Source organism: Oncorhynchus keta, unplaced genomic scaffold, assembly GCF_023373465.1.
Source record: "Oncorhynchus keta strain PuntledgeMale-10-30-2019 unplaced genomic scaffold, Oket_V2 Un_contig_9404_pilon_pilon, whole genome shotgun sequence".
NCBI lineage: Eukaryota > Metazoa > Chordata > Actinopteri > Salmoniformes > Salmonidae > Oncorhynchus > Oncorhynchus keta.
In genome coordinates this window covers 44,276-64,103 of record NW_026290519.1, presented here as the reverse complement: position 1 = coordinate 64,103, position 19,828 = coordinate 44,276, and the positions used below count along the sequence as shown (strand labels likewise).

Genomic DNA, 19,828 nt, shown 5'->3' with positions numbered 1-19,828 from the left:
AAATATACTCCTTGAACCCCAGAGGAAATATACTCCTTGAACCCCAGAGGAAATATACTCCTTGAACCCCAGAGGAAATATACTCCTTGAACCCCAGAGGAAATATACTCCTTGAACCCCAGAGGAAATATACTCCTTGAACCCCAGAGGAAATATACTCCTTGAACCCCAGAGGAAATATACTCCTTGAACCCCAGAGGAAATATACTCCTTGAACCCCAGAGGAAATATACTACTTGAACCCCAGAGGAAATATACTCCTTGAACCCCAGAGGAAATAGTGCTGTTTGGATCGTTTATACGCTTGGTTAATATTGTGATTTATTGAACCCCAGAGGAAATATACTCCTTGAACCCCAGAGGAAATATACTCCTTGAACCCCAGAGGAAATAGTGCTGTTTGGATCGTTTATACGCTTGGTTAATATTGTGATTTATTGAACCCCAGAGGAAATATACTCCTTGAACCCCAGAGGAAATATACTCCTTGAACCCCAGAGGAAATAGTGCTGTTTGGATCGTTTATACGCTTGGTTAATATTGTGATGTGATGCATCATGCATTAATCTAGTTTAATATCAGCATGATAAAGCTGTACCACAACATGTTGTTTTCTGAATAGCCTCTGGGGCTAACGCTAGCCCGGTCAATTCAAGTCGTTATGTCTTCCAAGCTTGGAATTCATTGTCCCTTCCACATTTTTTATTATTATTTCAAACCCAGGAAACAAATCAACCATCCTATTGGCCAGTCAAACCCAGGAAACAAATCAACCATCCTATTGGCCAGTCAAACCCAGGAAACAAATCAACCATCCTATTGGCCAGTCAAACCCAGGAAACAAATCAACCATCCTATTGGCCAGTCAAACCCAGGAAACAAATCAACCATCCTATTGGCCAGTCAAACCCAGGAAACAAATCAACCATCCTATTGGCCAGTCAAACCCAGGAAACAAATCAACCATCCTATTGGCCAGTCAAAGCAGCCTGGAAAAGTAGTCATACATTGTTATGGTTGTTATCTGATTTGAAAAGGTTCAGCAGGCTGGAGAATGGACCTGGCCCGCGGAACACGGACCCAGCAGGGAAATGCTGACAGATATCTTGGAACATTGGACCTTATGCATTAATGTTTTTTAAAAGCTAAATAGTTCACAACATTTCAACATATACTGCCGGTCGAACTAACTCTAAAACAGATCAGGGTGAAAAAGGTCTTTGGAGAGAGAGAAATACCTAGCCTAGTAGAGGTCGGTAGAGATGTGATATATTACATCGAGAGAAATAAACGGGTCGGTTTGGGGCCGTAATGCTCTGAGCACGTTCAGCATCTTCTGGGTCGGTTTGGGTCCGTAATGCTCTGAGCACGTTCAGCAGCTTCTGGGTCGGTTTGGGTCCGTAATGCTCTGAGCACGTTCAGCATCTTCTGGGTCGGTTTGGGTCCGTAATGCTCTGAGCATGTTCAGCATCTTCTGGGTCGGTTTGGGGCCGTAATGCTCTGAGCACGTTCAGCAGCTTCTGGGTCGGTTTGGGTCCGTAATGCTCTGAGCACGTTCAGCAGCTTCTGGGTCGGTTTGGGTCCGTCCAGTATGCTCTTGGGAGCTTCACACAGGACAGAGTGACGTTCTGTTGGGAGCTTCACAGGACGGTTGTGCATCGTTGCATAGATCCAGTACGTCGTGTTGGGAGCTTCACACAGGACAGAGTGAAGGGTCGTGTTTGAGAACATCAAAACCGTGGTGTATCATGGGTAAATTGTGACTTGACCTACAAAATAATATTGAGTAGTTATTTATGACGCAAGGTGATTTGCAGTCTGGACTCGTATTTAAAGTCTGCTGCGACGTTGCCAAATGGTGCCTTATTCCCTCCATAGTGCACTCGGTAATAGGGACCGATTTGGGATGCGCTCCAGCAGGCCAGACAGGGTCAGAGGTTAGAGGTCAGATGTACTTGTTGGCCAGGTTCTGCACATCGTTCTTACTGAAGGCATCACTGTCCACAGCAGACAGACGGTCAAACAGTCGAGTCATCTGATCATGTTCACTCTTTAGCAGCATCACGACGACCTGGTAACACACAGAGACGAGAGGTTAACACACAGAGAGGTTAACACACAGAGAGGTTAACACACAGAGAGGTTAACACACAGAGAGGAGAGGTTAACACACAGAGAGGTTAACACACAGAGAGGTTAACACACAGAGAGATTAACACACAGAGAGGGTTAACACACAGAGAGGAGAGGTTAACACACAGAGAGGAGAGGTTAACACACAGAGAGGTTAACACACAGAGAGGTTAACACACAGAGAGGTTAACACAGAGAGGAGAGGTTAACACACAGAGAGGAGAGGTTAACACACAGAGAGGAGAGGTTAACACACAGAGAGGTTAACACACAGAGACGAGAGGTTAACACACAGAGAGGAGAGGTTACAACCTGACAACAGTAGAGACACACAGTGGTCAGTAGAGACACACAGTGGTCAGTACTACAACCTGACAACAGTAGAGACACACAGTGGTCAGTAGAGACACACAGTGGTCAGCACTACAACCTGACAACAGTAGAGACACACAGTGGTCAGTAGAGACACACAGTGGTCAGTCACTACAACCTGACAACAGTAGAGACACACAGTGGTCAGTAGAGACACACAGTGGTCAGCACTACAACCTGACAACAGTAGAGACACACAGTGGTCAGTAGAGACACACAGTGGTCAGTACTACAACCTGACAACAGTAGAGACACACAGTGGTCACAACCTGACAACAGTAGAGACACACAGTGGTCAGTAGAGACACACAGTGGTCAGTAGAGACACACAGTGGTCAGTAGAGACACACAGTGGTCAGTAGAGACACACAGTGGTCAGTAGAGACACACAGTGGTCAGTAGAGACACACAGTGGTCAGTAGAGACACACAGTGGTCAGTACTACAACCTGACAACAGTAGAGACACACAGTGGTCAGTAGAGACACACAGTGGTCAGTACTACAACCTGACAACAGTAGAGACACACAGTGGTCAGTAGAGACACACAGTGGTCAGTAGAGAACCTGACAACAGTAGAGACACACAGTGGTCAGTAGAGACACACAGTGGTCAGTAGAGACACACAGTGGTCAGTGGTCAGTAGAGACACACAGTGGTCAGTAGAGACACACAGTGGTCAGTAGAGACACACAGTGGTCAGTAGAGACACACAGTGGTCAGTAGAGACACACAGTGGTCAGTACTACAACCTGACAACAGTAGAGACACACAGTGGTCAGTAGAGACACACAGTGGTCAGTAGAGACACACAGTGGTCAGTAGAGACACACAGTGGTCAGTAGAGACACACAGTGGTCAGTAGAGACACACAGTGGTCAGTAGAGACACACAGTGGTCAGTAGAGACACACAGTGGTCAGTAGACACACAGTGGTCAGTAGAGACACACAGTGGTCAGTAGAGACACACAGTGGTCAGTAGAGACACACAGTGGTCAGTAGACACACAGTGGTCAGTAGAGACACACAGTGGTCAGTAGAGACACACAGTGGTCAGTAGAGACACACAGTGGTCAGCACTACAACCTGACAACAGTAGAGACACACAGTGGTCAGTAGAGACACACAGTGGTCAGTAGAGACACACAGTGGTCAGTAGAGACACACAGTGGTCAGCACTACAACCTGACAACAGTAGAGACACACAGTGGTCAGTAGAGACACACAGTGGTCAGTAGAGACACACAGTGGTCAGTAGAGACACACAGTGGTCAGGTCAGTAGAGACACACAGTGGTCAGTAGAGACACACAGTGGTCAGCACTACAACCTGACAACAGTAGAGACACACAGTGGTCAGTAGAGACACACAGTGGTCAGTACTACAACCTGACAACAGTAGAGACACACAGTGGTCAGTAGAGACACACAGTGGTCAGTAGAGACACACAGTGGTCAGTAGAGACACACAGTGGTCAGTAGAGACACACAGTGGTCAGTAGAGACACACAGTGGTCAGTACTACAACCTGACAAGAGGTTACACACAGTGGTCAGTAGAGACACACAGTGGTCAGTAGAGACACACAGTGGTCAGTAGAGACACACAGTGGTCAGTAGAGACACACAGTGGTCAGTAGAGACACACAGTGGTCAGTAGAGACACACAGTAGTCAGTAGACACACAGTGGTCAGTAGAGACACACAGTGGTCAGTAGAGACACACAGTGGTCAGTAGAGACACACAGTGGTCAGTAGAGACACACAGTGGTCAGTAGAGACACACAGTGGTCAGTAGAGACACACAGTGGTCAGTAGAGACACACAGTGGTCAGTAGAGACACACAGTGGTCAGTAGAGACACACAGTGGTCAGTAGAGACACACAGTGGTCAGTAGAGACACACAGTGGTCAGTAGAGACACACAGTGGTCAGTAGTACAACCTGACAACAGTAGAGACACACAGTGGTCAGTAGAGACACACAGTGGTCAGTACTACAACCTGACAACAGTAGAGACACACAGTGGTCAGTAGAGACACACAGTGGTCAGCACACAGTAACCTGACAACAGTAGAGACACACAGTGGTCAGTAGAGACACACAGTGGTCAGTAGAGACACACAGTGGTCAGTAGAGACACACAGTGGTCAGTAGAGACACACAGTGGTCAGCAGAGACACACAGTGGTCAGTAGAGACACACAGTGGTCAGTAGAGACACACAGTGGTCAGTAGAGACACACAGTGGTCAGTAGAGACACACAGTGGTCAGTAGAGACACACAGTGGTCAGTAGAGACACACAGTGGTCAGTAGAGACACACAGTGGTCAGCAGAGACACACAGTGGTCAGTAGAGACACACAGTGGTCAGTAGAGACACACAGTGGTCAGTAGAGACACACAGTGGTCAGTAGAGACACACAGTGGTCAGTACTACAACCTGACAACAGTAGAGACACACAGTGGTCAGTAGAGACACACAGTGGTCAGTAGAGACACACAGTAGAGACACACAGTGGTCAGTAGAGACACACAGTAGAGACACACAGTGGTCAGTAGAGAGAGACACACAGTGGTCAGTAGAGACACACAGTGGTCAGTAGAGACACACAGTGGTCAGTAGAGACACACAGTGGTCAGTAGAGACACACAGTGGTCAGTAGAGACACACAGTGGTCAGTACTACAACCTGACAACAGTAGAGACACACAGTGGTCAGTAGAGACACACAGTGGTCAGTAGAGACACACAGTGGTCAGTAGAGACACACAGTGGTCAGTAGAGACACACAGTGGTCAGTAGAGACACACAGTGGTCAGTACTACAACCTGACAACAGTCAGTGGTCAGAGACACACAGTGGACACAGTGGTCAGTAGAGACACACAGTGGTCAGTAGAGACACAGACACACAGTGGTCAGTAGAGACACACAGTGGTCAGTAGAGACACACAGTGGTCAGCACTACAACCTGACAACAGACTGTCTAGTTTAGCTAAATAAAAAGATCCAAAACACTGAAAAATACATTCATTCTGGGATTCAAAACGAACCACAAAGCACCATCATCTCACTGCACTTGACTTATAAAAGACATTTTCCAGACTTCCAGATCACATTTACATGTGAAGACTTGTAAAAGACAAGGAGCAGCGCGACGTTGGTTCATTGTGGTTCGTTTTGAATGGTCGGCCAAGGTGAAGCTTCTAGATCGTACCGAGAACCTGTCAGCAGTGTGTAGATGGCTGAGGTGCTGGTAGACGAGGTCAGGGTCCTTCTGTAGGAGCTGTGTGTCCAGGCTCTGCATAATGAAGCTGACTGTGTGTCCATCCAGCTGATTACTGAGGTAGACGGGCAGAGTCTCGGGGGGAACACGGCTCAGCAGCTCAGCACAGGCTGGGAGGTTGGACTGGGCCCGCGCTGCGTTCAGGGACTGGTTGAACTCATAGGCGTTCGAGGGCTGGAGGTTGATGGTTATTGCCTCCTCCTCCTCTCCTCCTCTTCCTCCTCCTCCACAGTGGTTCTCTGCTGGGCCTGGGGTTGACGTGGATGTTGTTGATGATTCTGCTGCTCTGGTCCTGTCTGGCTCTGCAGCCTGACGGTCTTCGTCCTCAGTCCCCTCAACCTGACGGAGGACAGGAAGACAGGAGGACAGCTTGTGACCATCTAGACACCGCTTTGTGGCCCCTAATTACATTATCTAGTGTCCTTCCCCATGATTACATTATCTAGTGTCCTTCCCCATTATTACATTAGCTGTGTCCTTCCCCATTATTACATTAGCTGTGTCCTTCCCCATTATTACATTAGCTGTGTTCTTCCCCATTATTACATTATCTAGTGTCCTAACCCATTATTACATTAGCCGTGTCCTAACCATTATTACATTATCTAGTGTCCTAACCCATTATTACATTAGCTGTGTCCTTACCCATTATTACATTAGCTGTGTCCTTCCCCATGATTACATTAGCTGTGTCCTTGTGTCCTTCATTATTACATTAGCTGTGTCTTAACCCATTATTACATTAGCTGTGTCCTTCCCCATTATTACATTAGCTGTGTCCTTCCCCATTATTACATTAGCTGTGTCCTTCCCCATTATTACATTAGCTGTGTCCTTCCCCATTGTTACATTAGCTGTGTCCTTCCCCACATTAGCTGTGTCTTAGACGAGGTCATTATTACATTAGCTGTGTCCTTCCCCATTATTACATTAGCTGTGTCCTTCCCATTATTACATTAGCTGTGTCCTTCCCCATTATTACATTAGCTGTGTCCTTCCCCATTATTACATTAGCTGTGTCCTTCCCATTATTACCCCTTCCCCATTATTACATTAGCTGTGTCCTTCCCATTATTACATTAGCTTTAACCTCCATTATTACATTAGCTGTGTCCTTCCCCATTATTACATTAGTCTGTGTCCTTCCCCATTGTTACATTAGCTGTGTCCTTCCCCATTATTACATTATCTGTGTCATCCCCATTATTACATTAGCTGTGTCCTTCCCCATTGTTACATTAGCTGTGTCCTTCCCCATTATTACATTAGCTGTGTCTTACCCCATTATTACATTAGCTGTGCCCTTCCCATTATTACATTATCTGTGTCCTTCCCATTATTACATTAGCTGTGTCCTTACCCATTATTACATTAGCTGTGTCCTTCCCCATTATTACATTAGCTGTGTCCTTCCCCATTATTACATTAGCTGTGTCCTTCCCCATTATTACATTAGCTGTGTCCTTCCCCATTATTACATTAGCTGTGTCCTTCCCCATTATTACATTAGCTGTGTCCTTCCCCATTATTACATTAGCTGTGTCCTTCCCCATTATTACATTAGCTGTGTCCTTCCCCATTATTACATTAGCTGTGTCCTTCCCCATTATTACATTAGCTGTGTCCTTCCCCATTATTACATTAGCTGTGTCCTTCCCCATTATTACATTAGCTGTGTCCTTCCCCATTATTACATTAGCTGTGTCCTTCCCCATTATTACATTAGCTGTGTCCTTCCCCATTATTACATTAGCTGTGTCCTTCCCATTATTACATTAGCTGTGTCCTTCCCCATTATTACATTAGCTGTGTCCTTCCCCATTATTACATTAGCTGTGTCCTTCCCCATTATTACATTAGCTGTGTCCTTCCCCATTATTACATTAGCTGTGTCCTTCCCCATTATTACATTAGCTGTGTCCTTCCCCATGATTACATTAGCTGTGTCCTTCCCCATTATTACATTAGCTGTGTCCTTCCCCATTATTACATTAGCTGTGTCCTTCCCCATTATTACATTAGCTGTGTCCTTCCCCATTATTACATTAGCTGTGTCCTTCCCCATTATTACATTAGCTGTGTCCTTCCCCATTATTACATTAGCTGTGTCCTTCCCCATTATTACATTAGCTGTGTCCTTCCCCATTATTACATTAGCTGTGTCCTTCCCCATTATTACATTAGCTGTGTCCTTCCCCATTATTACATTAGCTGTGTCCTTCCCCATTATTACATTAGCTGTGTCCTTCCCCATTATTACATTAGCTGTGTCCTTCCCCATTATTACATTAGCTGTGTCCTTCCCCATTATTACATTAGCTGTGTCCTTCCCCATTATTACATTAGCTGTGTCCTTACCCATTATTACATTAGCTGTGTCTTAACCCATTATTACATTAGCTGTGTCCTTCCCCATTATTACATTAGCTGTGTCCTTCCCCATTATTACATTAGCTGTGTCCTTCCCCATTATTACATTAGCTGTGTCCTTCCCCATTATTACATTAGCTGTGTCCTTCCCCATTATTACATTAGCTGTGTCTTAACCCATTATTACATTAGCTGTGTCCTTCCCCATTATTACATTAGCTGTGTCCTTCCCCATTATTACATTAGCTGTGTCCTTCCCCATTATTACATTAGCTGTGTCTTAACCCATTATTACATTAGCTGTGTCTTAACCCATTATTACATTAGCTGTGTCCTTCCCCATTATTACATTAGCTGTGTCTTAACCCATTATTACATTAGCTGTGTCCTTCCCCATTATTACATTAGCTGTTTCCTTACCCATTATTACATTAGCTGTTTCCTTTGTTTTTTACTTGGCCGTTGTTGAATCTCATTCCTGTACAGGACTTTGCACTGTAACTATGTCTGGGTCGAGAGAACTGGCCCAAGGTGTAGAACAAGTGTTGGCTAGCTACGGTACCTCAGTGATGGGTCCAGTCCTCCTCCAGTGATAGTATGGTAGTATAGTGTATATATTAATGTGTAGTATAGTGTATATATTAATGTATAGTATAGTGTATATATTAATGTATATGAATGTATAGTATAGTGCATATATTAATGTGTATGTATTAATGTGTAGTATAGTTTATATATTAATGTGTATGTATTCATGTGTAGTATACTGTATATATATTCATGTGTAGTATACTGTATATATATTCATGTGTAGTATACTGTATATATTCATGTCTAGTATAGTGTATATATTAATGTGTAGCATAGTGTATATATGAATATGTAGCATAGTGTATATATTAATAGTATAGTGTATATATTAATGTGTAGTATAGTGTATATATTAATGTGTAGTATAGTGTATATATTAATGTGTAGTATAGTGTATATATTAATGTAGTATAGTGTATATATTAATGTGTAGTATACTGTCTATATTAATGTGTAGTATACTGTGTATATTATTAGTATAGTGTATATAATAATGTGTATAGTGTATATATTAATGTGTAGTATAGTGTATATATTAATGTGTAGTATAGTGTATATATTAATGTATGTATTATGGGTATGTGTAGTATAGTGTATATATTAATGTGTAGTATAGTGTATATATTAATGTGTAGTATAGTGTATATATTAATGTGTAGTATAGTGTATATATTAATGTATATAGTGTATATATTAATGTGTAGTATAGTGTATATATTAATGTGTTAATGTGTAGTATAGTGTATATATTAATGTGTAGTATAGTGTATATATTAATGTGTATATGTATATATTAATGTGTAGTATAGTGTATATATTAATGTATAGTATAGTGTATATATTAATGTGTATATAGTGTATATATTAATGTGTAGTATAGTATATATTAATGTAGTATAGTGTATATATTAATGTATAGTGTATATAATGTGTATATATTAATGTGTAGTATAGTGTATATATTAATGTGTAGTATAGTGTATATATTAATGTGTAGTATAGTGTATATATTAATGTGTAGTATAGTGTATATATTAATGTGTAGTATAGTGTATATATTCATGTGTAGTATAGTGTATATATTAATGTGTAGTATAGTGTATATATTAATGTGTAGTATAGTGTATATATTAATGTGTATAGTGTATATATTAATGTGTAGTATAGTGTATATATTAATGTGTAGTATAGTGTATATATTAATGTGTAGTATAGTGTATATATTAATGTGTAGTATAGTGTATATATTAATGTGTAGTATAGTGTATATATTAATGTGTAGTATAGTGTATATATTAATGTGTAGTATATTCTACCTCAGTGATGGGTATGGTAGTATAGTGTATATATTAATGTGTAGTATAGTGTATATATTAATGTGTAGTATAGTGTATATATTAATGTGTAGTATAGTGTATATATTAATGTGTAGTATAGTGTATATATTAATGTGTAGTATAGTGTATATATTAATGTGTAGTATACTGTATATATTAATGTGTAGTATAGTGTATATATTAATGTGTAGTATAGTGTATATATTAATGTGTAGTATAGTGTATATATTCATGTGTAGTATAGTGTATATATTAATGTGTAGTATAGTGTATATATTAATGTGTAGTATAGTGTGTATATATTAATGTGTCGTATATTCTACCTCAGTGATGGGTATGGTAGTATAGTGTATATATTAATGTGTAGTATAGTGTATATATTAATGTGTAGTATAGTGTATATATTCATGTGTAGTATAGTGTGTATATATTAATGTGTAGTATATTCTACCTCAGTGATGGGTATGGTAGTATAGTGTATATATTAATGTGTAGTATATTATATCAGTGATGGGTATGGTAGTATAGTGTATATATTAATGTGTAGTATAGTGTATATATTAATGCCTAGTATATTCTACCTCAGTGATGGGTACAGTCCTCCTGGGGTTGCTAGGTGATCCCCGGGCCAGACTCTGTCTGAGCAGCAGCGTGACCTCCTCCAGCTCCTTCTCAGCCTCCGCTACGTTGGGATCCTGCTGTAGCACCTCCTGTAGGTCAGAGCTGCACGCCAGGTAGTCCTGGGGATGGGGGCACACACACACACACACACACATATATATATATATGTGGAGGAAGAGGATGAGGAAGAGACCAGGTGGTCGTTTCAATACCTGTCTACAAAAGTAGTCAACCCAGATTGGGCCAAACCCGCAAACTAGTCGTGTGAACTCCTAAAACCTGTCCCTTTACCTTGAGGCCTTTATTGGCCATGGCCCGTCTGTAGAAGGCCTTCTTATTGGCTGGCTCCAGCCTCAGGGCAGAGTCGCAGTCCTGCTTGGCTTCAGCAAACATATCTAGCTTCAGGAAGCACAGCGCTCTAAGGACAGAATGTAATACAACAGTATTATAGTGTGTCTCTATGGAGGTAGAATGTAATACAACAGTATTATAGTGTCTCTATGGAGGCAGAATGTAATACAACAGTATTATAGTGTCTCTATGGAGGCAGAATGTAATACAACAGTATTATAGTGTCTCTATGGAGGCAGAATGTAATACAACAGTATTATAGTGTCTCTATGGAGGCAGAATGTAACACAACAGTATTATAGTGTCTCTATGGAGGCAGAATGTAATATGGTATTATAGTGTCTCTATGGAGGCAGAATGTAATACAACAGTATTATAGTGTCTCTATGGAGGCAGAATGTAACACAACAGTATTATAGTGTCTCTATGGAGGCAGAATGTAATACAACAGTATTATAGTGTCTCTATGGAGGCAGAATGTAATACAACAGTATTATAGTGTCTCTATGGAGGCAGAATGTAATACAACAGTATTATAGTGTCTCTATGGAGGCAGAATGTAATACAACAGTATTATAGTGTCTCTATGGAGGCAGAATGTAACACAACAGTATTATAGTGTCTCTATGGAGGCAGAATGTAACACAACAGTATTATAGTGTCTCTATGGAGGCAGAATGTAATACAACAGTATTATAGTGTCTCTATGGAGGCAGAATGTAACACAACAGTATTATAGTGTCTCTATGGAGGCAGAATGTAATACAACAGTATTATAGTGTCTCTATGGAGGCAGAATGTAATACAACAGTATTATAGTGTCTCTATGGAGGCAGAATGTAATAATGTAATACAACAGTATTATAGTGTCTCTATGGAGGCAGAATGTAATACAACAGTATTATAGTGTCTCTATGGAGGCAGAATGTAATACAACAGTATTATAGTGTCTCTATGGAGGCAGAATGTAATACATTATAGTGTCTCTAGTGGAGGCAGAATTATAGTATTATAGTCTCTATGGAGGCAGAATGTAATACAACAGTATTATAGTGTCTCTATGGAGGCAGAATGTAATATGGTATTATAGTGTCTCTATGGAGGCAGAATGTAATATGGTATTATAGTGTCTCTATGGAGGCAGAATGTAACACAACAGTATTATAGTGTCTCTATGGAGGCAGAATGTAATACAACAGTATTATAGTGTCTCTATGGGAGGCAGAATGTAATACAACAGTATTATAGTGTCTCTATGGAGGCAGAATGTAATACAACAGTATTATAGTGTCTCTATGGAGGCAGAATGTAATACAACAGTATTATAGTGTCTCTATGGAGGCAGAATGTAATATGGTATTATAGTGTCTCTATGGAGGCAGAATGTAATACAACAGTAATATGGTATTATAGTGTCTCTATGGAGGCAGAATGTAATACAACAGTATTATAGTGTCTCTATGGAGGCAGAATGTAATACAACAGTATTATAGTGTCTCTATGGAGGCAGAATGTAATACAACAGTATTATAGTGTCTCTATGGAGGCAGAATGTAATATGGTATTATAGTGTCTCTATGGAGGCAGAATGTAATACAACAGTATTATAGTGTCTCTATGGAGGCAGAATGTAATACAACAGTATTATAGTGTCTCTATGGAGGCAGAATGTAATACAACAGTATTATAGTGTCTCTATGGAGGCAGAATGTAATACAACAGTATTATAGTGTCTCTATGGAGGCAGAATGTAATACAACAGTATTATAGTGTCTCTATGGAGGCAGAATGTAATACAACAGTATTATAGTGTCTCTATGGAGGCAGAATGTAATACAACAGTATTATAGTGTCTCTATGGAGGCAGAATGTAATACAACAGTATTATAGTGTCTCTATGGAGGCAGAATGTAATATGGTATTATAGTGTCTCTATGGAGGCAGAATGTAACACAACAGTATTATAGTGTCTCTATGGAGGCAGAATGTAATACAACAGTATTATAGTGTCTCTATGGAGGCAGAATGTAATACAACAGTATTATAGTGTCTCTATGGAGGCAGAATGTAACACAACAGTATTATAGTGTCTCTATGGAGGCAGAATGTAATATGGTATTATAGTGTCTCTATGGAGGCAGAATGTAATATGGTATTATAGTGTCTCTATGGAGGCAGAATGTAATACAACAGTATTATAGTGTCTCTATGGAGGCAGAATGTAATACAACAGTATTATAGTGTCTCTATGGAGGCAGAATGTAATACAACAGTATTATAGTGTCTCTATGGAGGCAGAATGTAATATGGTATTATAGTGTCTCTATGGAGGCAGAATGTAATATGGTATTATAGTGTCTCTATGGAGGCAGAATGTAATACAGTATTATAGTGTCTCTATGGAGGCAGAATGTAATACAGTATTATAGTGTCTCTATGGAGGCAGAATGTAATATGGTATTATAGTGTCTCTATGGAGGCAGAATGTAATACAACAGTATTATAGTGTCTCTATGGAGGCAGAATGTAATACAACAGTATTATAGTGTCTCTATGGAGGCAGAATGTAATACAACAGTATTATAGTGTCTCTATGGAGGCAGAATGTAATACAACAGTATTATAGTGTCTCTATGGAGGCAGAATGTAATACAACAGTATTATAGTGTCTCTATGGAGGCAGAATGTAATATGGTATTATAGTGTCTCTATGGAGGCAGAATGTAACACAACAGTATTATAGTGTCTCTATGGAGGCAGAGTATGTAACAACAGTATTATAGTGTCTCTATGGAGGCAGAATGTAATATGGTATTATAGTGTCTCTATGGAGGCAGAATGTAATATGGTATTATAGTGTCTCTATGGAGGCAGAATGTAATACAACAGTATTATAGTGTCTCTATGGAGGCAGAATGTAACACAACAGTATTATAGTGTCTCTATGGAGGCAGAATGTAATACAACAGTATTATAGTGTCTCTATGGAGGCAGAATGTAATACAACAGTATTATAGTGTCTCTATGGAGGCAGAATGTAACACAACAGTATTATAGTGTCTCTATGGAGGCAGAATGTAATACAACAGTATTATAGTGTCTCTATGGAGGCAGAATGTAATACAACAGTATTATAGTGTCTCTATGGAGGCAGAATGTAATACAACAGTATTATAGTGTCTCTATGGAGGCAGAATGTAATACAACAGTATTATAGTGTCAACAGTATTATAGTGTGTCTCTATGGAGGCAGAATGTAATACAACAGTATTATAGTGTCTCTATGGAGGCAGAATGTAATACAACAGTATTATAGTGTCTCTATGGAGGCAGAATGTAATACAACAGTATTATAGTGTCTCTATGGAGGCAGAATGTAATACAACAGTATTATAGTGTCTCTATGGAGGCAGAATGTAATACAACAGTATTATAGTGTCTCTATGGAGGCAGAATGTAATACAACAGTATTATAGTGTCTCTATGGAGGCAGAATGTAATACAACAGTATTATAGTGTCTCTATGGAGGCAGAATGTAATACAACAGTATTATAGTGTCTCTATGGAGGCAGAATGTAATACAACAGTATTATAGTGTCTCTATGGAGGCAGAATGTAATACAACAGTATTATAGTGTCTCTATGGAGGCAGAATGTAATACAACAGTATTATAGTGTCTCTATGGAGGCAGAATGTAATACAACAGTATTATAGTGTCTCTATGGAGGCAGAATGTAATACAACAGTATTATAGTGTATGGAGGCAGAATGTAATACAACAGTATTATAGTGTCTCTATGGAGGCAGAATGTAATACAACAGTATTATAGTGTCTCTATGGAGGCAGAATGTAATACAACAGTATTATAGTGTCTCTATGGAGGCAGAATGTAATACAACAGTATTATAGTGTCTCTATGGAGGCAGAATGTAATACAACAGTATTATAGTGTCTCTATGGAGGCAGAATGTAACACAACAGTATTATAGTATCTCTATGGAGGCAGAATGTAATACAACAGTATTATAGTATCTCTATGGAGGCAGAATGTAATACAACAGTATTATAGTGTCTCTATGGAGGCAGAATGTAATATGGTATTATAGTGTCTCTATGGAGGCAGAATGTAATATGGCATTATAGTGTCTCAATGGAGGCAGAATGTAATATGGTATTATAGTGTCTCTATGGAGGCAGAATGTAACACAACAGTATTAGTGTCTCTATGGAGGCAGAATGTAATACAACAGTATTATAGTGTCTCTATGGAGGCAGAATGTAATACAACAGTATTATAGTGTCTCTATGGAGGCAGAATGTAATGCAACAGTATTATAGTGTCTCTATGGAGGCAGAATGTAATACAACAGTATTATAATGTCTCTATGGAGGCAGAATGTAATATGGTATTATAGTGTCTCTATGGAGGCAGAATGTAATATGGTATTATAGTGTCTCTATGGAGGCAGAATGTAATATGGTATTATAGTATCTCTATGGAGGCAGAATGTAATACAACAGTATTATAGTGTCTCTATGGAGGCAGAATGTAATACAACAGTATTATAGTGTCTCTATGGAGGCAGAATGTAATACAACAGTATTATAGTGTCTCTATGGAGGCAGAATGTAACACAACAGTATTATAGTATCTCTATGGAGGCAGAATGTAATACAACAGTATTATAGTGTCTCTATGGAGGCAGAATGTAATATGGTAGTATAGTGTCTCTATGGAGGCAGAATGTAACACAACAGTATTATAGTGTCTCTATGGAGGCAGAATGTAATACAACAGTATTATAGTGTCTCTATGGAGGCAGAATGTAATACAACAGTATTATAGTGTCTCTATGGAGGCAGAATGTAACACAACAGTATTATAGTGTCTCTATGGAGGCAGAATGTAATACAACAGTATTATAGTGTCTCTATGGAGGCAGAATGTAATATGGTATTATAGTGTCTCTATGGAGGCAGAATGTAATACAACAGTATTATAGTGTCTCTATGGAGGCAGAATGTAATACAACAGTATTATAGTGTCTCTATGGAGGCAGAATGTAATACAACAGTATTATAGTGTCTCTATGGAGGCAGAATGTAATATGGTATTATAGTGTCTCTATGGAGGCAGAATGTAACACAACAGTATTATAGTGTCTCTATGGAGGCAGAATGTAATACAACAGTATTATAGTGTCTCTATGGAGGCAGAATGTAATACAACAGTATTATAGTGTCTCTATGGAGGCAGAATGTAACACAACAGTATTATAGTGTCTCTATGGAGGCAGAATGTAATACAACAGTATTATAGTGTCTCTATGGAGGCAGAATGTAATATGGTATTATAGTGTCTCTATGGAGGCAGAATGTAACACAACAGTATTATAGTGTCTCTATGGAGGCAGAATGTAATACAACAGTATTATAGTGTCTCTATGGAGGCAGAATGTAATACAACAGTATTATAGTGTCTCTATGGAGGCAGAATGTAATATGGTATTATAGTGTCTCTATGGAGGCAGAATGTAATACAACAGTATTATAGTGTCTCTATGGAGGCAGAATGTAATACAACAGTATTATAGTGTCTCTATGGAGGCAGAATGTAACACAACAGTATTATAGTGTCTCTATGGAGGCAGAATGTAATACAACAGTATTATAGTGTCTCTATGGAGGCAGAATGTAATATGGTATTATAGTGTCTCAATGGAGGCAGAATGTAATATGGTATTATAGTGTCTCTATGGAGGCAGAATGTAACACACCAGTATTATAGTGTCTCTATGGAGGCAGAATGTAATACAACAGTATTATAGTGTCTCTATGGAGGCAGAATGTAATACAACAGTATTATAGTGTGTCTCTATGGAGGCAGAATGTAATACAACAGTATTATAGTGTCTCTATGGAGGCAGAATGTAATACAACAGTATTATAGTATCTCTATGGAGGCAGAATGTAATATGGTATTATAGTGTCTCTATGGAGGCAGAATGTAATACAACAGTATTATAGTGTCTCTATGGAGGCAGAATGTAATATGGTATTATAGTGTCTCAATGGAGGTAGAATGTAATATGGTATTATAGTGTCTCTATGGAGGCAGAATGTAACACAACAGTATTATAGTGTGTCTCTATGGAGGCAGAATGTAATACAACAGTATTATAGTGTCTCTATGGAGGCAGAATGTAATATGGTATTATAGTGTCTCTATGGAGGCAGAATGTAATATGGTATTATAGTGTCTCTATGGAGGCAGAATGTAACACAACAGTATTATAGTGTCTCTATGGAGGCAGAATGTAATACAACAGTATTATAGTGTCTCTATGGAGGCAGAATGTAATACAACAGTATTATAGTGTCTCTATGGAGGCAGAATGTAATACAACAGTATTATAGTGTCTCTATGGAGGCAGAATGTAATATGGTATTATAGTGTCTCTATGGAGGCAGAATGTAATACAACAGTATTATAGTGTCTCTATGGAGGCAGAATGTAATACAACAGTATTATAGTGTCTCTATGGAGGCAGAATGTAATACAACAGTATTATAGTGTCTCAATGGAGGCAGAATGTAACACAACAGTATTATAGTGTCTCTATGGAGGCAGAATGTAATACAACAGTATTATAGTGTCTCTATGGAGGCAGAATGTAATATGGTATTATAGTGTCTCAATGGAGGCAGAATGTAATATGGTATTATAGTGTCTCTATGGAGGCAGAATGTAACACACCAGTATTATAGTGTCTCTATGGAGGCAGAATGTAATACAACAGTATTATAGTGTCTCTATGGAGGCAGAATGTAATACAACAGTATTATAGTGTCTCTATGGAGGCAGAATGTAATACAACAGTATTATAGTGTCTCTATGGAGGCAGAATGTAATACAACAGTATTATAGTGTCTCTATGGAGGCAGAATGTAATATGGTATTATAGTGTCTCTATGGAGGCAGAATGTAACATGGTATTATAGTGTCTCTATGGAGGCAGAATGTAATACAACAGTATTATAGTGTCTCTATGGAGGCAGAATGTAATACAACAGTATTATAGTGTCTCTATGGAGGCAGAATGTAATATGGTATTATAGTGTCTCTATGGAGGCAGAATGTAACATGGTATTATAGTGTCTCTATGGAGGCAGAATGTAATACAACAGTATTATAGTGTGTCTCTATGGAGGCAGAATGTAATACAACAGTATTATAGTGTCTCTATGGAGGCAGAATGTAACACAACAGTATTATAGTGTCTCTATGGAGGCAGAATGTAATACAACAGTATTATAGTGTCTCTATGGAGGCAGAATGTAATACAACAGTATTATAGTGTCTCTATGGAGGCAGAATGTAATACAACAGTATTATAGTGTCTCTATGGAGGCAGAATGTAATACAACAGTATTATAGTGTCTCTATGGAGGCAGAATGTAATATGGTATTATAGTGTCTCTATGGAGGCAGAATGTAACACAACAGTATTATAGTGTCTCTATGGAGGCAGAATGTAATACAACAGTATTATAGTGTCTCTATGGAGGCAGAATGTAATACAACAGTATTATAGTGTCTCTATGGAGGCAGAATGTAACACAACAGTATTATAGTGTCTCTATGGAGGCAGAATGTAATACAACAGTATTATAGTGTCTCTATGGAGGCAGAATGTAATATGGTATTATAGTGTCTCAATGGAGGCAGAATGTAATATGGTATTATAGTGTCTCTATGGAGGCAGAATGTAACACACCAGTATTATAGTGTCTCTATGGAGGCAGAATGTAATACAACAGTATTATAGTGTCTCTATGGAGGCAGAATGTAATACAACAGTATTATAGTGTCTCTATGGAGGCAGAATGTAATACAACAGTATTATAGTGTCTCTATGGAGGCAGAATGTAATACAACAGTATTATAGTGTCTCTATGGAGGCAGAATGTAATATGGTATTATAGTGTCTCTATGGAGGCAGAATGTAATATGGTATTATAGTGTCTCTATGGAGGCAGAATGTAACACAACAGTATTATAGTGTCTCTATGGAGGCAGAATGTAATACAACAGTATTATAGTGTCTCTATGGAGGCAGAATGTAATACAACAGTATTATAGTGTCTCTATGGAGGCAGAATGTAATACAACAGTATTATAGTGTCTCTATGGAGGCAGAATGTAATACAACAGTATTATAGTATCTCTATGGAGGCAGAATGTAATACAACAGTATTATAGTGTCTCTATGGAGGCAGAATGTAATACAACAGTATTATAGTATCTCTATGGAGGCAGAATGTAATACAACAGTATTATAGTGTCTCTATGGAGGCAGAATGTAACATGGTATTATAGTGTCTCTATGGAGGCAGAATGTAATACAACAGTATTATAGTGTCTCTATGGAGGCAGAATGTAATACAACAGTATTATAGTGTCTCTATGGAGGCAGAATGTAATACAACAGTATTATAGTGTCTCTATGGAGGCAGAATGTAACACAACAGTATTATAGTGTGTCTCTATGGAGGCAGAATGTAATATGGTATTATAGTGTCTCAATGGAGGCAGAATGTAATATGGTATTATAGTGTCTCTATGGAGGCAGAATGTAACACAACAGTATTATAGTTTCTCTATGGAGGCAGAATGTAATACAACAGTATTATAGTGTCTCTATGGAGGCAGAATGTAACACAACAGTATTATAGTGTCTCTATGGAGGCAGAATGTAATATG

The 19,828-nt window shown here is 39.1% G+C and overlaps 1 protein-coding gene across 1 annotated transcript in view; it reads right to left on the bottom strand.

Annotated features, from left to right (window-relative positions):
- Window positions 1-1,656: 1,656 nt before the first annotated feature.
- LOC118379562 (sperm-associated antigen 1A-like) overlaps window positions 1,657-19,828 on the bottom strand; it is a 45,173-nt gene continuing 27,001 nt past the window's right edge. Inside the window, exons 9-12 of the mRNA XM_052512896.1 lie at window positions 11,002-11,128; window positions 10,671-10,829; window positions 5,723-6,130; window positions 1,657-2,071 (exon numbers count right to left, since the gene is read on the bottom strand). Of these exons, the coding sequence (XP_052368856.1) occupies window positions 1,946-2,071; window positions 5,723-6,130; window positions 10,671-10,829; window positions 11,002-11,128 (820 nt within the window). The 3' untranslated portion in view covers window positions 1,657-1,945. The remainder of the gene's footprint in view (window positions 2,072-5,722; window positions 6,131-10,670; window positions 10,830-11,001; window positions 11,129-19,828) is intronic.